The sequence below is a fragment of the Schistocerca nitens genome, chromosome 8 (assembly GCF_023898315.1).
Source record: "Schistocerca nitens isolate TAMUIC-IGC-003100 chromosome 8, iqSchNite1.1, whole genome shotgun sequence".
NCBI lineage: Eukaryota > Metazoa > Arthropoda > Insecta > Orthoptera > Acrididae > Schistocerca > Schistocerca nitens.
The window spans coordinates 204,519,080-204,541,909 of NC_064621.1; the positions used below are offsets into that span (position 1 = coordinate 204,519,080).

The 22,830-nt window shown below is 37.7% G+C and overlaps 1 protein-coding gene across 11 annotated transcripts in view; it reads right to left on the reverse strand.

Moving 5' to 3' along the window:
* The window catches only part of LOC126199364 (protein polybromo-1), a 355,023-nt gene that overhangs the window by 57,841 nt on the left and 274,352 nt on the right, over positions 1-22,830 (reverse strand). For all 11 annotated transcript variants that reach the window (XR_007540157.1, XM_049936255.1, XM_049936256.1 and 8 more), the window contains 3 exons: positions 21,258-21,418; positions 20,997-21,169; positions 5,617-5,789 (listed from right to left, as the gene is read on the reverse strand). Coding sequence is in view for 10 of the 11 variants with exons in the window: in XM_049936255.1 (XP_049792212.1) it covers positions 5,617-5,789; positions 20,997-21,169; positions 21,258-21,418 (507 nt within the window). In the remaining variant the exon portion in view is untranslated. The remainder of the gene's footprint in view (positions 1-5,616; positions 5,790-20,996; positions 21,170-21,257; positions 21,419-22,830) is intronic.

Genomic DNA, 22,830 nt, shown 5'->3' on the forward strand with positions numbered 1-22,830 from the left:
CATCATCATTTAATCATACAGTAAAGCTGCATGTCCTCGGGAAAAATTATCTGATACAGCTTCTTAAAACAAAACTTGTGTAACTACTGGAGCACATTAGGTCCTTTCCTATGTTGATGAGAGATATCAAAATTGCCTTCTGCCATGAGCTTGGAAATTGTTCACTTTGTCATACAGAACTAAAATATTCTAAGAGGATTTTCTTTCATTCTGTTTGCAAGTGCCACAGAATGCTATCTTGGGTGTAGTCTTGACGGAGTGCAGCATACATGTCTTGGACTACCTCGGACAATCTCTGGCAATGTCAATACCAGCTCTCATATGTAGAAGGGACAGCAATATGACTCGGAAGTGCTGGATCTGAATTTCAACCCTCCTCGCATTGGACTGCTGGATTCTGGCTGGCAAAGGTGGCAGCTATTGCAAAGCACTCTGCTATTGTTGGGGCTTAACTCCAGAGCTTGACTAAAGGTTTCTTTGCATTAGCATGGCTGCTACAGGTGACCAACCACTTCTGGGAATCATCTTGGTGGCTTCCCATGCGTCTATGGAATAAGTGAAATGGTTGATAAAGACCAGAAACACTCAAAATAGCCACTTTTGGCTCTCCTTGACTGTATGTCAAGCTTGGGCTCTCATTACCTGAAAGGCTGCAAGGATTTCTGTCATCGGTTGGTATTTAAACAGTCACACAGTTGCACAACTGACTCACACCCTTGCCTGTACAGCAATCAGCTTGCTCTCTTGGATCACTATCCTAATGGCCTGCTTTCCAAGACTAGACTGGCAGATGGATGCACAATGGGAAGAGGTCATTTAAATGGAAGTTGTAAGTAACTTACCACCAAGCAGGATACTGCATGTTTAAGACAGAGGAATGGCACATTAGCAGTGCTATAATGTGCAGTTGCCAGTGATGAGATACAAGCAGCAGTGGTACGTGTTATCTACAAAAATAGCCACCCCTCTTTTGCCTCTTTCCCAGCATCATCATTCTTACAGTGACGATATAACAATTTTCCTTACCCTAGGAGCTTCCCTGAATCTGTTGATATTACAATTGCAGTACGAGAGCCTTTTTTTTGTGAGGTTTGTCTGTCTTTCCATTTATCCTTCTGCCAAGTTTGGGAGCCTAAGTAGGATAGTGGATTGGGGGAGGGGCCCAGTGGTTCCAGACACACACACACACACACACACACACACACACACACACACACACACACACACACATATTCATAATCTAGAGTGTCTGTAAAGTGTCATCGAACAAACTTAATTCAGTCTTTCATTTCACTAACTGTTTTTTTCCCCTGTTTATATTGTGGTGATGAAAATGGAAATTTTCCTACTGTGGAACACTAGTCTATCTCCAAAAGGAAATTCTCACTTTGCACAAGTGTGTGCACTGATATGAAATTCCTAGCAGATTAAAACTGTGAGTAGGCTGAGACTTGAATTTGGGACCTTTTCCTTTTGTGGGCAAGTGCTCTAATTACTGAACCACCTAAGCATGACTCATGATCCATCCTCATAGCTTCACTTCCACCAGTACCTCATCTCCTACTTTCCAAACTTCACAGAAGTCCTCCTGTAAAACATATGGGACTAGCACTCTTGGAAGGAAGGATACTGCATCTCTGCATGGCTTAGAAATAAGAAGGACGACTGGATTTAACATCCCAATCGAGATTAGTAGAAACTGGAGCACAAGCTAAGACTGTGTCAAAGATGGAGAAGGAAATTGGCTGTGCCCTTTCAAAGGAAAAATCCTGGTATTTGCCTGGAGTGATTTAGCAAAATCATGGAAAACCTAAATTTGGATGTCCGGACCTGGGTTAGAACTGTCATCCTTCCAAATTCGTGCCCAGTGGGCAAACCACTGCACCACCTCACTTGGTGGCTTAGCCAAAGCCTGGAGGATGTTTCCAGAATGAAATTTTCACTGTGCAGGGGAGTGTACAGTGATACGAAATGTCTTGGCAGATTAAAACTGTGTGCCAGACCGAGACTTGAAGTCCAGACCTTTGCAAGATAGGAAATAAGGTACTGGCAGAAGTGAAGTTGTGAGGACAGGTCATGAATCATGATTTGACTGCTCAGATGGTACAGCACTTGCCCGCAGAAGGCAAAGGTTCTGAGTTTGAGCGTGTGTCCCACACAGTTTTCATTTGCCAGGAAGATTCAATAGTAGATCTGTCTTTGCCTAGGTGTGTTTTGTAACTATTGCACATCTAAAAGTGAATTTGTAATCACAAAATTTTATTTTTCAATACTTTTCTCATTTATTATGGGCACCTGATTTTTCTCTGTTGTTGCAAATGATGTTACGAAGGCAGTCATCTTTTTCGCTTCACTGTATGGTGTTTGCTTACCGTATTTACTCGAATCTAAGCTGCACCTGAAAAATGAGACTCGAAATAAAGGAAAAAAAAAAAAAATTCCCGAATCTAAGCTGCACCTGAAATTTGAGACTCGAAATTCAAGGGGAGAGAAAATTTTTAGGCCGCACCTCCAAATCGAAACAAAGTTGGTCCATTGTAATATGAGACACAATTTAGGTCGAATGAATGACGATACAGCTACAGTAGTTTGGTTCGAGACGTAAGCTTAGCAGTTAAGCTTTACCAGGTAGCCATTGCTATGTGTCAGGCGCTCCATCCATATGTGTACGGGTACCCTATCTTTTTCACGTGCTCCGTCTGGTTTGAATTGATTGCTTATTTTTCTTTGATCTGATAAGTGCCGTTCTCTTTGTTATAGGTGTTTACGTCACTCTAAGCTGAAAATGCATTACTGTACTGTGTCATGCATTGTTTGACGCATTTTGATAGTGCGTGTTTACGGCATGTCGCGGCTCTCGGCATGACTTGCTTTTGTGCGCGCTACCGCCGCTTAAAAAAAAAAAGAAGAGGAATCGTCTCATTAGCGAAACAATGGCAAGAGACTGCTATTTGTTGTTACTTACACTGCTGCTTTCTTTGATAATGATCAAAAAGAACCAGATGCGTATGATAGAACATGCGTATGATAGAACATGTTCTGAACAAGAGTTTTGCGAAAATTTTCCTCCGTTTGAAAATCTTTGCGGCCGCTTCTTCAGTACATCAAATTCTGCACAGAAATTAGTCATCTTACATTTAAAATCTAAGTCAGTTGCCGTGCTTCATTTCTGACTGTATCACTATTAGGCATAAGAATAATACGAATATAAACATGACACAATACGTATATTCTTCCGCGTTTGCTGTTGTCTCACTCTAGTTTCGTAGTTTATTACGCAGACAGGATTTAAATGAGATAGCAGCAAACACGAAAGAATACATGGCAAAATGTTTATATTCGTATTATTCTTATGTTGAAGAGAATACTGCATGTGATTCACATTTCATCAGGTTCCTATTAGCAACCATCTCTTCTCACAGGTAGGAAAAAACTCGGAACGTAGAGTTGGCCATATTGACAATCATCCCTAACAGTCTTGCCAGTCGGATTTTCGTAGTACATTGAAATTCTGCTACATTCGAAGATGAACAATACGGAATTTGTATTTACTTCGTTGGATAATGTATGAAAATGCAGTAGTCGAAACTCGGGGCGGAGAAAAAAAAGCTCGTCTTCTACCTTTTTTTTACTTTTATTTACTGATGCAGAGGTTTTGGCGCCAGTATTTATCTTTTTGCCCACAAAGCATGCTTGATGCTTGTGTAGCGCTACATATATTCGACGGCAGAAGTTAGTTGTGGCGGCACCTATCAACATTTTTCAGAACTTCCGCTTGCTTTGCACTCGATTCTAAGCCGCAGGCAGGTTTTTGGGATTACAAAAACCGGAAAAAAAGTGCGGCTTCGATTCGAGTAAATACGGTAACCACTTTAGCTTCCTAGGTAATTTTCTCCTTCTTGTATGTCGAACAAAGTCAACTTCAGGCAGGCTGCTGTCACCACGTGTAATAAAAGAAGGCAGAGATGTAAATGCAGTACCACTTTCATGGATGTCTTTGCAAAAATTTCTGCTAGTTTTATGACGCTTACATTTTATGTTGTGCTGGCCTTTTGAAGCAGATAAATCCTGTTTTGACATAGTCAGGAGAAACAGCTGTATTAAAGATCACAATTGTAGATATCTTTTGTGGATCACCACAAGACCTTCCATGACATTAGCATGCATCACCAGTCACTCCATCAGCCTTCAACGCTTACTGAATTTCACTTATTAACTGCACAGGCACTACAGACCTAGATGAAAAATCTTCAGTGCAATTCTGTCACAACTGGGCAATCTACAGCAGTATTGTCTGACATGAAAGTAGCATTTTCCACTAGCAGTGCCCAATACTGGAGGCATTTCATCAACATCAGCATTACTGTGTCATAAAAAGCTCTCTGAATACAGAAACGTGACTACTTTTCTAATTCATCTCTCTCGACAGTTCGAAACACATTCTAGCAGTATATGCACGTTCAGTTACTATTACCTAGCAGCATCTTTTGTTGTGTGTCCCAGGAAGAATTCTCTCAGTAATTTGGGTGTTAGTACTGCCCTATAGCCCACCCAAACTGGTAGGAGTGTTTTTGTAGGTTTCATATGTGACTCGTGTGCAGCTAGGGTTATACGTGTTGACTTAGAACATAGCTCCGCTTACCTGGGCATGCCTCATTAAACTAGGAAACTAGGTTGCACCATATGCCCGAGATATCGTCCAATAAAGACTGTTTCAGCAGTGTACAATACAGAAGCTTACAGTTATAAAGAACTAGCAGTGCCACCAGTCCATTGTTTGTGAAACCTAAGTTCACAAAATTCAAGTTTAGCCAGCTAGAACTGAGCTCCATACACCACATTTTTCTGCTTCCTTTTCCTCCTCTAAAATGCCTCTCATTACCTCCTTTTCATGTACATCTTATCTTCCAACTGCTGCACATCTTTCCTCTCCCCTCACTGCTGTTAGTCAGATGCCACAGACACATGCAGGTGTGTAGCGTGTGTGTGTGTGTGTGTGTGTGTGTGTGTGTGTGTGTGTGTGTGACTTATTGCCCTCTCACAAGCAATTTTTTTCTCTGCCTGTTCCCTTGATTGAAGACAATAAATAACTTCTCTATTTTATTTTCTCCCATCATCTCCTCTTTCTGCTGGATGATGAAACATCTAGATTCTTTTCTGTCATCCTTTATTTACACCCACACTGACGGGTCGCTTGTTAAGTATTTGAGTCGACAAAGTTTGATATATGAAGTGTCACAGGGTTTTAATTGCATATAAACTTTGTGTAGCTTGTTAATTTCGGGTAAATGTTTATCACTAGATTGTGTCGCTTCACTTCACATCTGTGTGCAAATGACAGGTATCTTACAGATTTTGCTCAGATTGCTAGAAAGGTCTGAATTGCAACACACAGATTTAGCCTCTGTTTGCTAAATTACACAAAGATAATTTTAAATACTACCAATAAAAATTGGAACGTAATTCTTTGTATGGTAATAAGCTGATGCTAATGTTAAATAAAAAATAAAAAGTTAAGTAAACAAGTTAATACTCCCAAAAGAAAAACAGATGCAACAGCAATGCATACTGACTGTATAAACACAACATGCAAGGGGAAAAATTTAGATGGCACACCTTTGGAGGATTGATGAGCCTACGGAAGAAGTATATTTCATCTTCTATTACAGCATTACTATGAGCATATTTTTTAAGTCCTTCTCTAGGTAATTTTTTAATCTGGCGGCGAGATTCATCATATACAGATTCACAGACGTACACATCTTGTTCTGGTATCTCTGTTGGGCGACCTGCAACAATTCAGTTATTATTCACAAAAATACATATTATGAAGACAAAACTCATGGGAAAATTATCATGTTGCACAAATCAATTAAAATATAAAACTGATCACAAAATGTGACATGTTGATCATTAATTACAGGACGAATCTGACTAAGAGAACTACACAATGCAATTTCCTATCCCACCACCACCAACCTTTTTTGGTTATTTAAAAAAAAAAAAAAAAAAAAAAAAAAGGAACTACAAACAACAAGATGACATTTTAAATTGGCATAATATAATGAAGAAACCAAGTGCAACATAATTTAACTAAACCCATAAATTTGAAGAATCATTAATCTGTAAATATTTGATTGTGGGTGGAAAAGTACAGCTTGGCCAAGCACAGTGTGTGACAGGGACAGCACTGTGTCATGTTATCTGCATGTTGCGATGGGGAGGGGAAAGCATAATTGACACTCTTGTCAATGGTCACCGAACCTCGAACTCAAGCACAAAAGCTTTTTTCCACCCTTGCTAAAACCTTTCCCGCATTAATATGTCATTTTATATGTGAATTTGTTCCCACAAAATAATGCACATCCAAATCAAAGATGGTGTTTATCAGCTTTACGTGACTGCTGTTTTCAGAAACTACACTCTGTTCTAACTAGGTTGCTGTTCTCCTGTGAACTAATGATGGATGAAAAAAATTACAATAAATGTTGAAAAATTTACAATAAAGAACAGCAATTTATACCACAATATTTACACAGAGTAGAACATATTACATTAGGAGAACATAAATGACCATCTTGCAAATGATTTTAAGTAATACACTTCTGCCTCAGGTCACACAAATGGGATCATTACTGGTTCTCATTTCTCAGCAAATCATCATCCAATGACTACTTTATTTAAAAAAGGAAAAAAGAGGGATAGTAAAACACAAGGAAACAAAATCACAAAATCAAATTTACTTCTATACAAAACAATTCACACTTTCATACATTACATATTTACTCATCAAAGTGCAACTCAGTATGTCAGGAAAAGTGCTCACAATGTAAACATAACTTCACTCTTGATTGTTGGAAAACTATGTAAGTAGTCAGTTTGGTCTTGTCTAATAGCTGCTTGATTTGACAATTATTTCATATTGGCTGTTCAGTGTACACTTGCGGTAAGTGACCATTGGTAACCAATTAGTCAATTGCGAAACACATTTGTAGGCAGACATCTTTTAACCTGAAACTTCAAATGTTTCAAATGGCTCTGAGCACTACGGGGCTTAACTACAGGGGTCATCAGTTCCCTAGAACTTAGAACTACTTAAACCCAACTAACCTATGGACATCACACACATCCATGCCCGAGGCAGGATTCGAACCCGCGACTGTAGCGGTCGCGCAGTTCCAGACTGTAATTCCTAGAACCTGAAACTTCCTGGCAGATTAAAACAGAGCCAGCTGAAGACTCGAACTCAGGACATTTGCCTTTCGCGGGCAAGGTAGGAGACAAGGTACTGGAAGAATTAAAGCTGTGAGGACGGATTGTGAGTTGTGCTTGGGTAACTCAGATGGTAAAGCACTTGCCCGCGAAAGGCAAAGGTCCCAAGTATGAGTCTCGGTCCAGCACACAGTTTTAAACTGCCAGGAAGTTTCATATCAGTGCACCCTCTGCTGCAGATTGAAAATTTCACTCTGAAAATTTCACCTGATCTAGTGTATGGCTTGATTACCTGCATCAGATGTTACGTAATTTTTTTATAGTTTTCACTTTGTGAAGAGTATATCTCACAATGAACTTTCATTGTAAATATTTTGATTTTATATTTATGATTTACAAATAACTAACTTCGTACTCTTACATAGTTGACTGTAGTCATAAGCTCCATCAATCAAAGTGTAGAAATGTTCACGTGGTTTCCTCTTTTTACTATCTCTTTTTAAACAGAGCATCTGATGAAGACATGCTAAGAAGCCTAAACTGGTAATGATACCATACGTAACAGATAAGGATGAAACGTATGTAACTAAACAAATCAGTATGCTTAACTTTACAGCAACACAGCGTCACACCGTAAGCCACCTTGAAAATACCACCACCAACATTCTCTTTAATAGACAGGAGATTACCTGTCATTTAAAAGATTAGTAGGGAACTACTAGTACAAAAAGAGCCTTGTTTTTGCATGAATTACATTCCACGTAATGACAAGAGAAAAATAAATATGCACTGTCTTCCATAAAACACATTTGGAGCACAGAATTCAGACTCGCAGTCTTTATTTCACCATCTTCAATTTTCACGTGTGCATATTTATGAACAACTGTGTACGAGGCATTTTTTTAACTTCCAGGTGTTTTTGAAAAAGCATTATTAAATATTTTTGTTTTCAGAATTGTGAAGATTTTTCATACCATAGCTTTTACATTAATCTTGGTTTAACTTAATTTCATTCAAATATGATCAGTTTCTGCAGAATCTGTGATGCTGCACACACTGCTGCATTAGTAATTTGTATAATCCATTAACAAACACCCCCCCATGAACCATGGACCTTGCAGTTGGTGGGGAGGCTTGCGTGCCTCAGATATACAGATAGCCGTACCGTAGGTGCAACCACAATGGAGGGGTACCTGTTGTGAGGCCAGACAAACATGTGGTTCCTGAAGAGGGGCAGCAGCCTTTTCAGTAGTTGCAGGGGCAACAGTCTGGATGATTGACCGATATGGCCTTGTAACACTAACCAAAACGGCTGGTACTGTGAACGGCTGAAAGCAAAGGGAAACTACAGCCGTAATTTTTCCAGAGGGCGTGCAGCTTTACTGTATGGTTAAATGATGATGGCGTCCTCTTGGGTAAAATATTCCGGAGGTAAAATAGTCCCCCATTCGGATCTCCGGGCAGGGACTACTCAAGAGGACGTCGTTATCAGGAGAAAGAAAACTGGGAGTTATACAGATCAGAGCGTGGAATGTCAGATCCCTTAATCGGGCAGGTAGGTTAGAAAATTTAAAAAGTGAAATGGATAGGTTAAAGTTAGATATAGTGGGAATTAGTGAAGTTCGGTGGCAGGAGGAACAGGACTTTTGGTCAGGTGAATACAGGATTATAAATACAAAATCAAATAGGGGTAATGCAGGAGTAGGTTTAATAATGAATAAAAAAGATGGGAGTGGGGGTAAGCTACTACAAACAGCATTGTGAACGCATTATTGTGGCCAAGATAGACACTAAGCCCACGCCTACTACAGTAGTACAAGTTTATATGCCAACTAGCTCTGCAGATGATGAAGAAATTGATGAAATGTATGATGAGATAAAAGAAATTATTCAGGTAGTGAAGGGAGACGAAATTTTAATAGTCATGGGTGACTGGAATTGGAGAGTAGGAAAAGGGAGAAAAGGAAACATAGTAGGTGAATATGGATTGGCGGTAAGAAATGAAAGAGGAAGCCGTCTGGTAGAATTTTGCACAGAGCATAACTTAATCATAGCTAACACTTGGTTCAAGAATCATGAAAGAAGGTTGTATACATGGAAGAATCCTGGAGATCCTAGAAGGTATCAGATAGATTATATAATGGTAAGAGAGAGATTTAGGAACTTGGTTTTAAATTTTAAGATATTTCCAGCGGCAGATGTGGACTCTGACCACAATGTATTGGTTATGAACTATATATTAAAACTGAAGAAACTGCAAAAAGGTGGGAATTTAAGGAGATGGGACCTGGATAAACTGACTAAACCAGAGGTTGTACAGAGTTTCAGGGAGAACATAAGGGAACAATTGACAGGAATGGGGGAAAGAAATACAGTAGAAGAAGAATGGGTAGCTCTGAGGGATGAAGTAGTGAAGGCAGCGTAGGATCAAGTAGGTAAAAAGACGAGGGCTAGTAGAAATCCTTGAGTAACAGAAGAAATATTGAATTTAATTGATGAAAGGAGAAAATATAAAAATGAAGTAAATGAGGCGGGCAAAAAGGAATATAAACGTCTCAAAAATGAGATCGACAAGAAGTGCAAAATGGCTAAGCAGGGATTGCTAGAGGACAAATGTAAGGATGTAGATGCTTATCTCACCAGGGGTAAGATAGATACTGCCTACAGGAAAATTAAAGAGACCTTTGGAGAAAAGAGAACCACTTGTATAAATATCAAGAGCTCAGATGGAAACCCAGTTCTAAGCAAAGAATGGAAAGCAGAAAGGTGGAAGGAGTATATAGAGGGTCTATACAAGGGCGATGTACTTGAGGATAATATTATGGAAATGGAGGAGAATGTAGATGAAGATGAAATGGGAGATATGATACTGTGTGAAGAGTCTGACAGAGCACTGAAAGACCTGAGTCGAAAGAAGGCCCCGGGAATAGACAACATTCCATTAGAACTTCTGACTGCCTTGGGAGAGCCAGTCCTGACAAAAATCTACCATCTGGTGAGCAAGATGTATGAGACGGGCGAAATACCCTCAGACTTCAAGAGGGTCATTCCATATCAAATCACCCAATAAAAAATAAATTTTACACCCACCTCCTGAGATTTTCATGAAATTTGCCTCAAATGGTTCTAATACCATCCTGACAACACCTGCAATTTTTTTTTGCTGTATCTCTTACAGTTTTTTTTATAAATTTTTAAAGTTTTTATGTTTTGCGTTTTCTGAACCTTCGGAAATGGTCAATTTAATTTGTATTCAAAACTTTAAATTTGCTTATCTTAAAAACTCTTTTAGATAACATCATGAATTTTTGCAGCAAGTTTATTTATTATACATATTTGAAGATAAAAATGATGCTATTGAAATATATTAATATTTTCTATGAAAAAAAATATATATGTATTTTTTCTTTTTTTTTTTAACGGATGTTTTGTTTTATAAGAATTGCAATATCTAGAGTCTCAGACCTGATAGAATGCTCAAATTTGTTTTAATTTACCCTTAAACATATAGGCTACTTGATAAAACAAAAATAATGATGGCTTTTTAACATGTTTATTAATTATAGTAGATTACATTAGAATTATGTACAAAGATACTTACGACACTTATGTATAACCCAACTGATTGCTTGAAACATTTAATTTTTTGAGTAATTTTGTCTTTTTAATAAACATTAATGCTGATTCAAACTGTTTTTCCACTTCATCCAAGAGCTTTCAGTTCTTTTGATACAGTCTTTTTTGAAGTAATACATTCTCCCAGTGCAGCTTGATTGAGGTGCGTCTACTACACAGACTATGTGCTCCAAAGGCACTATGCAGGAATCTTCTCTTTCAGGCCAATAAAATGATGCAGCAGGTCCTGAAGGACGTAGAAATAGAATTTCTGTATCTTCTTCATCATTGAATATTATTTTTACCAGTCCAAAGTACCAGTTACCATCATAATTTGCAGCCACATAGCTATTTATGGATGGTTCAACACGAACCCAATCAGAAGAAGAATGGAAAGAAAAGACTAAGGAGGGTTTTACACTATCTGTAGTCCTTCTAATTTCAAGGTTGTTTGTTGGAAGTGGTTTGAAGTTATGAAAACTTCTTGTTCCAGGAATGGTTCGGGTTGCTGAAAAACGTTTTTCTAGTTTTAACCGTAGCAAATCAGCTTCTTTTTTGTCAATAAAGTGAAAATGAATGTTTTCAATATTTTTTTCACAAAACTTATACACATCGATTGCTGTCATTATTTGTTCTTTGTCTGAAAGCTGTAGACTGGCTTTCCTTAAAATTCTTTTAATAGTTCCTCCTAGGCCATCACAAACTGACTTCCCATGACTTGTTGCAAAAAAAGAGTGTTGGGCCTTCAAATTAGTCTCTCAAGTGTTCAGTCAAATTTTTAAAACTGTTTCTATTTTTGTACTGCCCAGCACAACCATCTGTAAAGTAGTGAACTGAGTCAATGTCAGTATGATGTAATGACAGCGACTTTGTAATTTCTTTTTGTACAAAGTTAACAAAACCAGTGTCATGTTCTTCGTCATCACTAATAAAACAGTGGTTGGAAACAAAAACATTGTTTTCCTCATTTCTTAGAAAAACTCCAACTGGGTGTAGAGTACAACCACCTCTATTCCAGTGGTAACTTTGGATCTCATTTTGTATAACAAAGGAATAATTTTCACTGAAATCCATCACAATAATTGCTGTTTTGGGTGGTGGGTCTTCTTTCAATCTTTTAAAGGCTGCTGATTGGGATTTTGCTATAAACGAGTTCGGGGAGAGCTTTTCCAATGACCTAACCAATAAAGAAATGTAGTCTTCAACACTGATAGACTGTTTGATCATTTCTGCCCTGTCTGTGTTAACCCACTGACTGATTATAATTTCTTCTTCTAAATCATAATATTCACTTAGTTTTTCAGTTAAGCACTCTGTTAGTGCAGTATTTGCAGGACAGCTGTTGCAATGATGTAGCATGCAGTTTTGGTTTTCTGTGTTGCACACAAGCACCTTAATTAGGTCTTTATAAGATTCTTAAATTTTCACAGCATCCAGTAATAGTTTAACATTCTGGTGGATACTGCATACACATACAGTGTGTGTGCCTGCAGCACCAGCAAGGATACAACATTTAGGTCTCAAGAAACAAAATTTTGAAAATCCTACTTCTACCTCGGGATTCTCCTATTTGAAATAATAATAGAGTTCTCTCAAGTTACACAAAATGAGTCTTTTTTGCATGTACACATTTTCTTGAACACTTACTTTGTCTTTCGTTCCAGGTAGCACTCTGGAACTTTCATCCTTTTCATAAAAATCTGTTACAAGTCTTACTGTATTTTCAGAAAGAGTTTTACCTTTTTTTGGACCAGGAGTTTCCAAAATACCCTTTTCAGATTTTGGCTTTCTAGCTTGTCGCACCATGTACTCACTTACATTAAATTCTTTCATCACTTTATTTCGACTCCAAGAATCTGGAGCCAAGGTCAGAATCTGGATTTTTCTAGACCTCCCAACAGATGAAATCTTCTCTTTCATAAGAGAAATCATTACATCAAAATCCTTTGCCTTCTCAACCACACTTTTATCTTCTTCGTCATCATCAGAACTTGGTGCATCATATTTTAATGCTTTTGAAACTGCCTTTTTTGCAGTCTTTTCAATACTGCTAACCTTCCTTTTAAAATAAGACCCTTTACTTTGTTCTGACAAGCCATGAAGCTTTATCGGTGTTAAACCTAAATAATCAAGAGCAATGTTTGTTTGTACGAGGGATTCATTTCTGAATTCCAATGATTCTAATTCAACCATGACTTCATCATCTGTTTCACTTTCATTGACTTCAACTCTTAATTTTTCCTCACAAAAGTTACGGCATGTTGAGTAAAGCTTTTGTCCGGGTTTTATGCTAATATTTTTTATCAGTAATTGTTTAGAAAGATCCAAGCCTACACTTCTCAACGATTTTTTGATGGGCTTTTTGTGTTTTTTTAGTGGGTCTACACATGTTGTTTGATACTTTTCAAAAACATTTAAAAAGTAGTAGCTGTGGTGTGAACATATATTCTTAAATTCACACAGATTAATTCCAGATCGTAAGTGGATCAAATCTTTTTCTTCCTCACTCAATTCTGATACCGGTTGTAACTTTTTTGAAGGTGTGTAGGTTGTTTGGAAACAGTCAGATTTTTTAAATAACCCTACACTACAGGTTTGAATATCTGACATACTGATTTCACTTTTGGTCTGATTACTGTTCTGGTTACTTTTATAGGATATTGGAAAAGAATCTCTGTAAACTAAGTAACAGTACTTACTGAGAGTTCGAATAAACTTAATAAAATACTATCCAAGCACTATTTAACACTGTAATAATTTTTTACTTCAAAACACAGGAGTAACAAAACAATATCCAAGTGTACATTGCTACTCCAAGAAGACAAAAACTTATTTTCGGTGACTAAGTCACTTGGTATTTTTTGTTTTTAAAATAGAATTAATATTATTTTAAAAATTAGATAACTATTAAACAGGTTAAAAAGCCAACATAATTTTCCTTTTACCTAATAGCCTATACAATTAAGAGTATTTTAAAACAAATTTGAGCTTTCTATCAGGTCTGAGACTCTAGATATTGCAGTTTTTGTAAAACTAAACATCCGTTAGCTAAAAAAAAAAAAAAAAAAAAAAAAAAAACTTGTAAATTTTTTTTCATTTGGAAGATTTTAATATATCTTTATGGTAATTTTTTTTAACATTTAGATATAATACACAAACTTATTCCAAAATTTCATACTGATATCTTGAGTATTCTTTAATATACAATTTTTTTTAGTTGTGAGGACACGTTAAGTTCGATTTCCGACTGCTGAAACAACGCCAAATCTAAAAACCTTAAAAATTTATAAAAAAAAACTATAAGAGGTAGAGCAAAAAAATTTTACAAGTGCTTTCAGGATGATAAAAGAAGTAATTGTACCAAGTTTCATCCAAATCTGACATGGTTGGTGTCAAAGCCTGGGTGACTTGACATGGAATGACCCAAGACGAATATAATAATTCCAATCCCCAAGGAAGCAGGTATTGACAGATGTGAATTACCAAACTATCCGTCACAGCTGCAAAATACTAACGTGAATTCTTTACAGACGAATGGAAAAACTGGTAGAAGCCGACCCAGGGGAAGATCAGTTTGAATTCCGTAGAAATATTGGAACACGTGAGGCAATACTGACCTTACAACTTATCTTAGAAGAAAGATTAAGGAAAGGCCAACCTACGTTTCTAGCATTTGTAGACTTAGAGAAAGCTTTTGACAATGTTGACTGGAATACCCTCTTCCAAATTCTAAAAGTGGCAGGGATAAAATACAGGGAGCGAAAGGCTATTTACAATTTGTACAGAAACCAGATGGCAGTTATAAGAGTTGAGGGGCACGAAAGGGAAGCAGTGGTTGGGAAGGGAGTGAGACAGGGTTGTAGCCTCTCCACAATGTTATTCAATCTGTATATTGAGCAAGCAGTAAAAGAAACAAAAGAAAAACTTGGAGTAGGTATTAAAATCCATGGAGAAGAAGTAAAAACTTTGAGGTTCGCCGATGACATTGTAATTCTATCAGAGACAGCAAAGGACTTGGAAGAGCAGTTGAACGGAATGGACAGTGTCTTGAAAGGTGGATATAAGATGAACATCAACATAAGCAAAACGAGGATAATGGAATGTAGTCGAATTAAGTCGGGTGATGCTGAGGGAATTAGATTAGGAAATGAGACACAAAGTAGTAAAGGAGTTTTGCTATTTGGGGAGCAAAATAACTGATGATGGTTGAAGTAGAGAAGACATAGAATGTAGACTGGCAATGGCAAGGAAAGCGATTCTGAAGAAGAGGAATTTGTTGACATCGAGTACAGATTTAAGCGTCAGGAAGTCGTTTCTGAAAGTATTTGTATGGAGTGTAGCTACATGTGGAAGTGAAACATGGACAATAAATAGTTTGGACAAGAAGAGAATAGAAGCTTTCGAAATGAGGAGGTATTGAATAGAATTCGGGAGAAGAGGAGTTTGTGGCACAACTTGACGAGAAGAAGGGACCGGTTGGTAGGACATGTTCTGAGGCATCAAAGGATCACAAATTTAGCATTGGAGGGCAGCGTGGAGGGTAAAAATCATAGAGGGAGAACAAGAGATGAATACACTAAGCAGATTCAGAAGGATGTAGGTTGCAGTAAGTACTGGGAGATGATGAAGCTTGCACAGGATAGGGTAGCATGGAGAGCTGCATCAAACCAGTCTCAGGACTGAAGACAACAACAACATTAACAAACAATATTTCCCTTCCATCTGTCATTATCTCCTGTGGCCTATCCTTACCCAGTCTATGTCCTGCAGTAAGTTTCAATGCTGCAGTGATATAGGCTTCACATTTTGACTTGTACATGGAAGTCTATCACATTGTACACAAACAGCTTTCAAAGAGTCTCTTGCTTTTTTCAGCAAGTAGATGTATTTTTCTACTTTTACTGTATGTTTCAGTCATAGAGCAAATGTTAAAAAACTAATGTATTGCCAGATTAAAGCATTTCTTGCCAATAAGATACATTTCATTAACATATATAATCACTGAAAATTCATTATGAGCTAGAAGAAGCAACGACAAAAGAGGGAAAATTTGGAGGGCATACTACAATCATTTCTGGCTGTGACTGTTAGATAACATTATTATGCAGCAGGAGGGGGGAGGGGGGGGGGGTGCAGACTGCACATTGGTAGATGATAAACAGAACTAGCTCTTCCTTTATTTCTTTTTATAACACATTAACAGGAGTGTTTCGGACAAGCAATGTGTCTCAATCAGAAACTGTATGATGCCCATTAACTATAAAACTCAAAACTGATACAATTTTGAGCATGAAAAGTGTAACAACTTCTTTCAGCACTTGAAACTTTATCAAATAACTATACATTGGTATACGTTGGTATTTCACATTACAGACTATTGGTGGTACATTAATCTCACACACACACACACACACACACACACACACACACACACACACACACACACACACACACACTGTTTTGAATTGATATTCACGAACCAGTACATTAATATTTTATAGCAGCACTATTTTTTATTATAAATGTAGCAATACAATTAGAGAAACCATCACAAAGTTCCCAAACCGTGTCCCGAGATTAATGCTGATGATGGTCTTGTAAGTGCCTCAAGAGTTCTTCCACTGTCAAAACAATCAAGGCATAAGATCGAATGACACACATTATATAAAGATAAACTTTTAATTTGCTGTGATAGAAGCACGACATTTGTTTAATCGACCAACCTAGTATTCAACAAAACTGATTTAGAATACCCACAGGAAACAAAAATGAGGGTGGCTACAATGGGAATTTAATCCCACCCATTCTGAAAGAAAAAAAGCTCAGCGTTTTAACCACTACACCATCCCACTCAGAAGACTGGTAATGACAATGTCTTCTTCTACCACCACCACCACCACCACCACCAATGCAAAAAAGGCTTCCAATAACATTTAACTGTTATTCAAAAAAAACTTTGTGTTCTGCCTTACAGCAGGTCTTGTCACGGGGGAAGCGTTGTCAGATAGGTCCACCACATGAGCGTCTAAGGAAGTGATTCCAGTGGTGGTTTCCCGTTGCCTTCCACTGATGATGATTAAATAATAATGAGGACAACACAACACCCAATCCCTGAGCGGAGAAAATCTCCGACACAGCCAGGAATCGAACCCAGGCCCTTTGGCGTGACAGACTGCCGCACTGACCACTCAGCTATCGGGGCGGACTAACTGTTACTCAGAATGATCTCTAATAGAAGATGTCAATTATACAAAAATTAAAGATTAGAAGAAACACCAATGGCACCAGCACACAGCCAAATAAATGGGTAGACATATTTTCCATTTGCTTCCTTCAAAGCTACCTTGTTTTCAAATCATCAGTTCACCACAAACACATTGGGGTGTTTTACATAAAGATGTGGAATTCACACATGTTCAAGCTTTATACAGACATAAATGCATACCTGCCAACTTTCAAAAACAGAAATCCAGAAGATGCCAAATCACAGAAAATTAACAGGTGCATGCATGTGACTGAGGGACAAAGGTTAGCATCATTGTCATTGCTCTCATCTGTAGCCGAAGATAATAGTTCACGTTGCATGCAAGCAATGAGTTCATTTCTTTAACCTGTCGCCATTTCTTTCCAAAATATGTGAAGTCTTTGTACGACCACAATCGTATCTTTTTGCGATTTCCGAACCAGAGATCATCATCTTAAAAAGGGCACCAGCATGATCAGCAGCAGCAAATGGAATATTATATTCAATTAAAAATGAAGTGAACAAACATTCTGCTCTTATTACATCAAGGTCAGCTCAAGGAGAGGTAAAAAAAATGAATCAATTTTCCTACTACTATCCTTCATTCTCATATTGGAGATGTGTTTAATGGATTTAATACGATTTATTAATTCAGTTCTTCCCCCGTAAGCCATGTTTATATCACATGAGTACACAGAACAGAATGTAAATGTTTCACCTTTCCGCGATCGCATAATACACAGAAAACAGCAGAATATTCCTTCCTGAAAGACATGATATCGTTTCTTAGATGAACTCATCACAGAAACACTAAATCTCACAAAAATTCGTCACACAATTTCACGAATACCAGAACATACAGCAAACACCACATAAAAGCAAGCATAGATAAAGCTTTCTGGATCAATTCTAGTGTGCAATTCCAGTTGACGGCTTTGAGCAATGATGTCACACTAAGGCAGAGACACTACATAGAGGCAATCTTTGAAAGCAGCTGATCATATTCGTAAACAAATGAATTTAGCATATGATAAAATTACAACCACAGTTCATGTGGTTAATTACTTAGCCACAAATTATGTTGAAAAGAACTGAAGGTAACGAAAATAAGTAAGAACAGAAGAAAAGAAGTATATATCCAGAATGAGATTTTCACTCTGCAGCGGAGTGTGTGCTGATATGAAACTTCCTGGCAGATTAAAACTGTGTGCCCGATCGAGACTCGAACTCAGGACCTTTGCCTTTCGCAGGCAAGTGCTCTACCATCTGAGCTACCGAAGCACGACTCACGCCCGGTACTCACAGCTTTACTTCTGTCATTATCTCGTCTCCTACCTTCCAAACACACAGTTTTAATCTGCCAGGAAGTTTCGTATCAGTGCACACTCCGCTGCAGAGTGAAAATTTCATTCTGGAAACATCCCCCAGGCTGTGGCTAAGCCATGTCTCCGCAGTATCCTTTCTTTCAGGAGTGCAAGTTCTGCAAGGTTCGCAGAAGAGCTTCTGTAAAGTTTGGAAGGTAGGAGACGAGATACTGGCAGAAGTAAATCTGTGAGTACCGGGCGTGAGTCGTGCTTCGGTAGCTCAGATGGTAGAGCACTTGCCCGTGAAAGGCAAAGGTCCCGAGTTCGAGTCTCGGTCGGGGACACAGTTTAAATCTGCCAGGAAGTTTCAGAAGTATATATGTTTGAAATAAATTATTATCGTGATTTATATGAGTAAGAGAAGCACAGAGAACCTGTAAATCCATTACAGTATAGCGCATGAAGAAGTCACAATATTGCGAAATAAAGTTAATTTTTAATAATTATTATTAAATCTAACAGGACTAGCACACAAGTAATGAAAATTCACAAAAAGTAGGGTCTAACAAATATTGGAATCAGTAACTGGAATTACGCTAAATAGGCCAACTCTACTTACCGATTGCAATCACTCCACGATACCTAATGTAGCTCGTTTTTCCAGCAGGTGTGTCCACTGGAATTTAATATGATTTCTGGACTTGTAATTGCTCTCTAAACTTTAGTGAGATAATGACTAATATTGGAACCTATATAGGTTAATCCTGTTTGTTGTTGTCTTCAGTCCTGAGACTGGTTTGATGCAGCTCTCCATGCTACTCTATCCTGTGCAAGCTGCTTCATCTCCCAGTACTTACTGCAACCTACATCCTTCTGAATCTGCTTAGTGTATTCATCTCTTGGTCTCCCTCTACGATTTTTACCCTCCACGCTGCCCTCCAATGCTAAATTTGTGATTCCTTGATGCCTCAGAACATGTCCTACCAACCGGTCCCTTCTTCTTGTCAAATTGTGCCACAAACTCCTCTTCTCCCGAATTCTATTCAATACCTCCTCATTAGTTATGTGATCTACCCATCTAATCTTCAGCATTCTTCTTGAAATCCTGTTACCGATTCAAATAATTACACTGTTCGTTATCTAGACTGTTTTAACAAGTGTGTGCATCGAAGGGTTACATGATCTCTACATTTGGTTTTACTCTCTTCACTACTATGAAAAAGAGAAAAATTTGGAAGCTGTACCTACAATATTTGTTATTTTTCTGTAGTAGTTCTGAGATCAATAAGAAATCTAGAAATCCCACAAAAACATACTCCACAGATTTACTGCAAAAATGTCCAACATTATGATGTGTCTGCTTTAGAGGCTTAAGTGTGGTATGGTACCCTCACCTGTAACCTTGGCTGTGGAGATAGGCCGATCCGTATTGTAGCCTGAGGTCTAGGTCAATTTGAAAGTGACCATTTGGATGCGAGTTGGCGAACCCAGTTAATGTGAAATAAAGACTTTGGTGACCAGACTGATCTGTAGCACAGGTATATACTTAATGCAATTTATAATATTTCACACACATACCGTTACAAAATTTAAAACAGCCAGGTAAGTTCCGAGCACTGTGTACATCTGCTGATGGCACTTTTCCGGAAAAGTTACACTAAACATGATTAGGGTGGGGAGCTTTGTAATAGGGAACTTGTATTTCGTTTTCCACAGGCTGCAGTATCAATACTAAAACTGCCAAGCATGGTACCTTAGCTTCACAAAAACGTGAATCAACAGGGTGGCTGCAAGGTTTTCATAATTTTTAGTGTGGTTTGTTGAGCTAAAGTGTTGGTAAATGTCACATCAATTGCTAAACATAGTACAAAATTCAGATAGTCTTTATTAGATAATAAACAAGTCCCTGGCAAATATTTTGATGCCTATTATGTACATGTATCATACATTAATTAAGGAAAGGCAAGGGGAAGATCCTATAAATAACTTTTATCACTTGAAAGGTTATTTCCCATATTTGACTCCATTTTTTAAAAGTCTCTTGTAAAGTGTAAAAGCATGTTTTTACTGAACAAAACACAATTCCCATGAAGGTTTATCATCTTTCATCATAAGTGAGTATGGAAATATCAATTTCTAAATGTGGATGGCTTAAAATCCAAAAATGATTCAGATTCCCTATCCAACCCAAGTATCAAGATCAAAGAAAGATCATGGATAATTGGGCTTCATTCCATGGCTGCAGCATTTTCTCATAGAGGCACTGCTACGGGCATGTCTCATGGGCCATGACAGTGTCTGTAAATACCACAGCTCCAGCTATTCCAACTGCTCTTACCATTCTCTGAAGCCTTCAATATGTAGAGTGATTGACATTTTTTGATTCAAATCACTTATTGAATTGTTTGCGAATGCTTACAATGACATTTGTTATGTTTTGGACTTTGTTCTTTGGCTGATCATTCATTTTGTTAACTCTGTTGTCATCGACCACAGGAACAACTTGTTTGTTACATCAACCAAACTGAACAGATAGTTGCAGCAAAAATCAAGCAATCTGAAATACAACAAAACCAGCAAGTTCATCCACAAAATATGTATATTTCAACTAAAATACTTACACGATATATATTCTGCATGTTCTAAAACAGCACACCTGCCAACAACAAATTCAACAGGATTTGTTTCTTCTACATTGCTCAGAAACACTTCTTGTTTATAAAAAAGTTTCTGTGGAGTCTGTGGAATATCAACAGGTGAAACCATGAACGGACCACGAAAAAAACAAGCACCTCTGAAAGAGATACAATTACATCAATAATCATTTATCCAAAAGTTTCTAAGAAAGCATGCTGGAAGAAATGATAATATACTGAACTTACTGTTTGTTCATCCACATTGAATCAATCTGCTGTATTAACTGTTTCCCATTGTCCGAGCGCACATACACACAATCACCAGTCCTTAGCAAAGCTGCTGGTGTGTTAAACTGTTCATAATATGTATGGCCTTCATGCCCCTGGGGGTTGAATACTTCTATATTCTAAAACAGGAGAACATAAATCTATTCTAGTAGGGAATGTACAGTTGTAATGAAGCTGCAAACATAATTCTGGAGCTAATTCATAACCATACAGCTGTAAAATACAGTTCAAAGGCTGCTCTTAAATTGTAGGTTATATTTCACTCCAAAATGAATATGCAAAAAGAGAGACTATGGTGATTCATCTGTAACTTAATTAGCAGACTACAATGTGCCACAATATTTTCACTGACATAGCATCATGCCCAAGAACTGAAAGGTCTGTGTCTTTCATAGCTAGAGTAGAAACTAAATTTCTGTTGTTTTCAGTTTATATCAATCCAATAACTTGCTTGTGTACCTGGACTATGAAAATAACTTATTACGACTGACTGCTATTCAATAATAAATAACCTAAAAATTGACTATGGCCTCCCATTTCTGAGAAGCCTTTTAATTACACCATGGTCAGCCCATTATTCTTACGACTGATGCCAAGTCCTATTTCAGCAAGACTTAAAGAAGATAAAGACACTGACACCCAACATTATCCAAATCCTATGAGCACAGCAGTTCTTGGTACTTTTCTCTCTCACAATAATAATGAGCTTTTATGATTTTCTCTGTGTTTATCGCATGCCATTGGACTTCTGCATTTAAATATACTGTGAAATTTGCTGTTTTGAAAGAAACTTCTACTGTTCATGAAATAAAATGAAATGGCATGTCAAGTTGAAACAGAGAGAAAACTCCCAAAATTATTCTTTTTGACAAGATAAGAGGGGTATAAAAAGGAGTAAGAGTAAGAAACATTTATGCCATCAACGAAAAAACTTCATCTGCAGAACGCATTGCAACAAAACTGTTCAACTGTTTCAAAGAAGACCACTGACCTGAAATTATTTTGCTATGGTTGCCAAGATCACTGTTCTCAACACTGATAATCTATGTCAGACAGCGTAACAATTAGAAGATGACCAGACACCCATAATGGAACATGCACTTTCATAAGCAACATTAAAAATCCAGTGTGTGGGCACCACAAGCTTTAAGTGAAAACCACCACAATCAATGGGGTGAATACTTGTGCATTTCCTTTCTGTTTGGCCCATTATCAGTCTACTCACAACACCACAGATACCAAGATAATTTTGTTACAAATTATAAAATAAGCAGTCCTTACCGTCAGCGTGGCTTAACAATATTCTTTTCAAGCTGAACGAACATTTCATATGGAGTACTTACGGGTAAATATGCTGTTGCCTAAAGTGGCAACAAATGAGTTTTTAGGGTGAGCATTGGAGAGATAGTGTTTTAAGGCCGTATGTCTATGTTTGTGTGGAAGAGAGGCATATCGATAGTGACAAGGAGCACTCAAGGATGGGCGTGGATTGGAGACATTCCATAAAATGGTGGGTGTCTTATGTAGAATG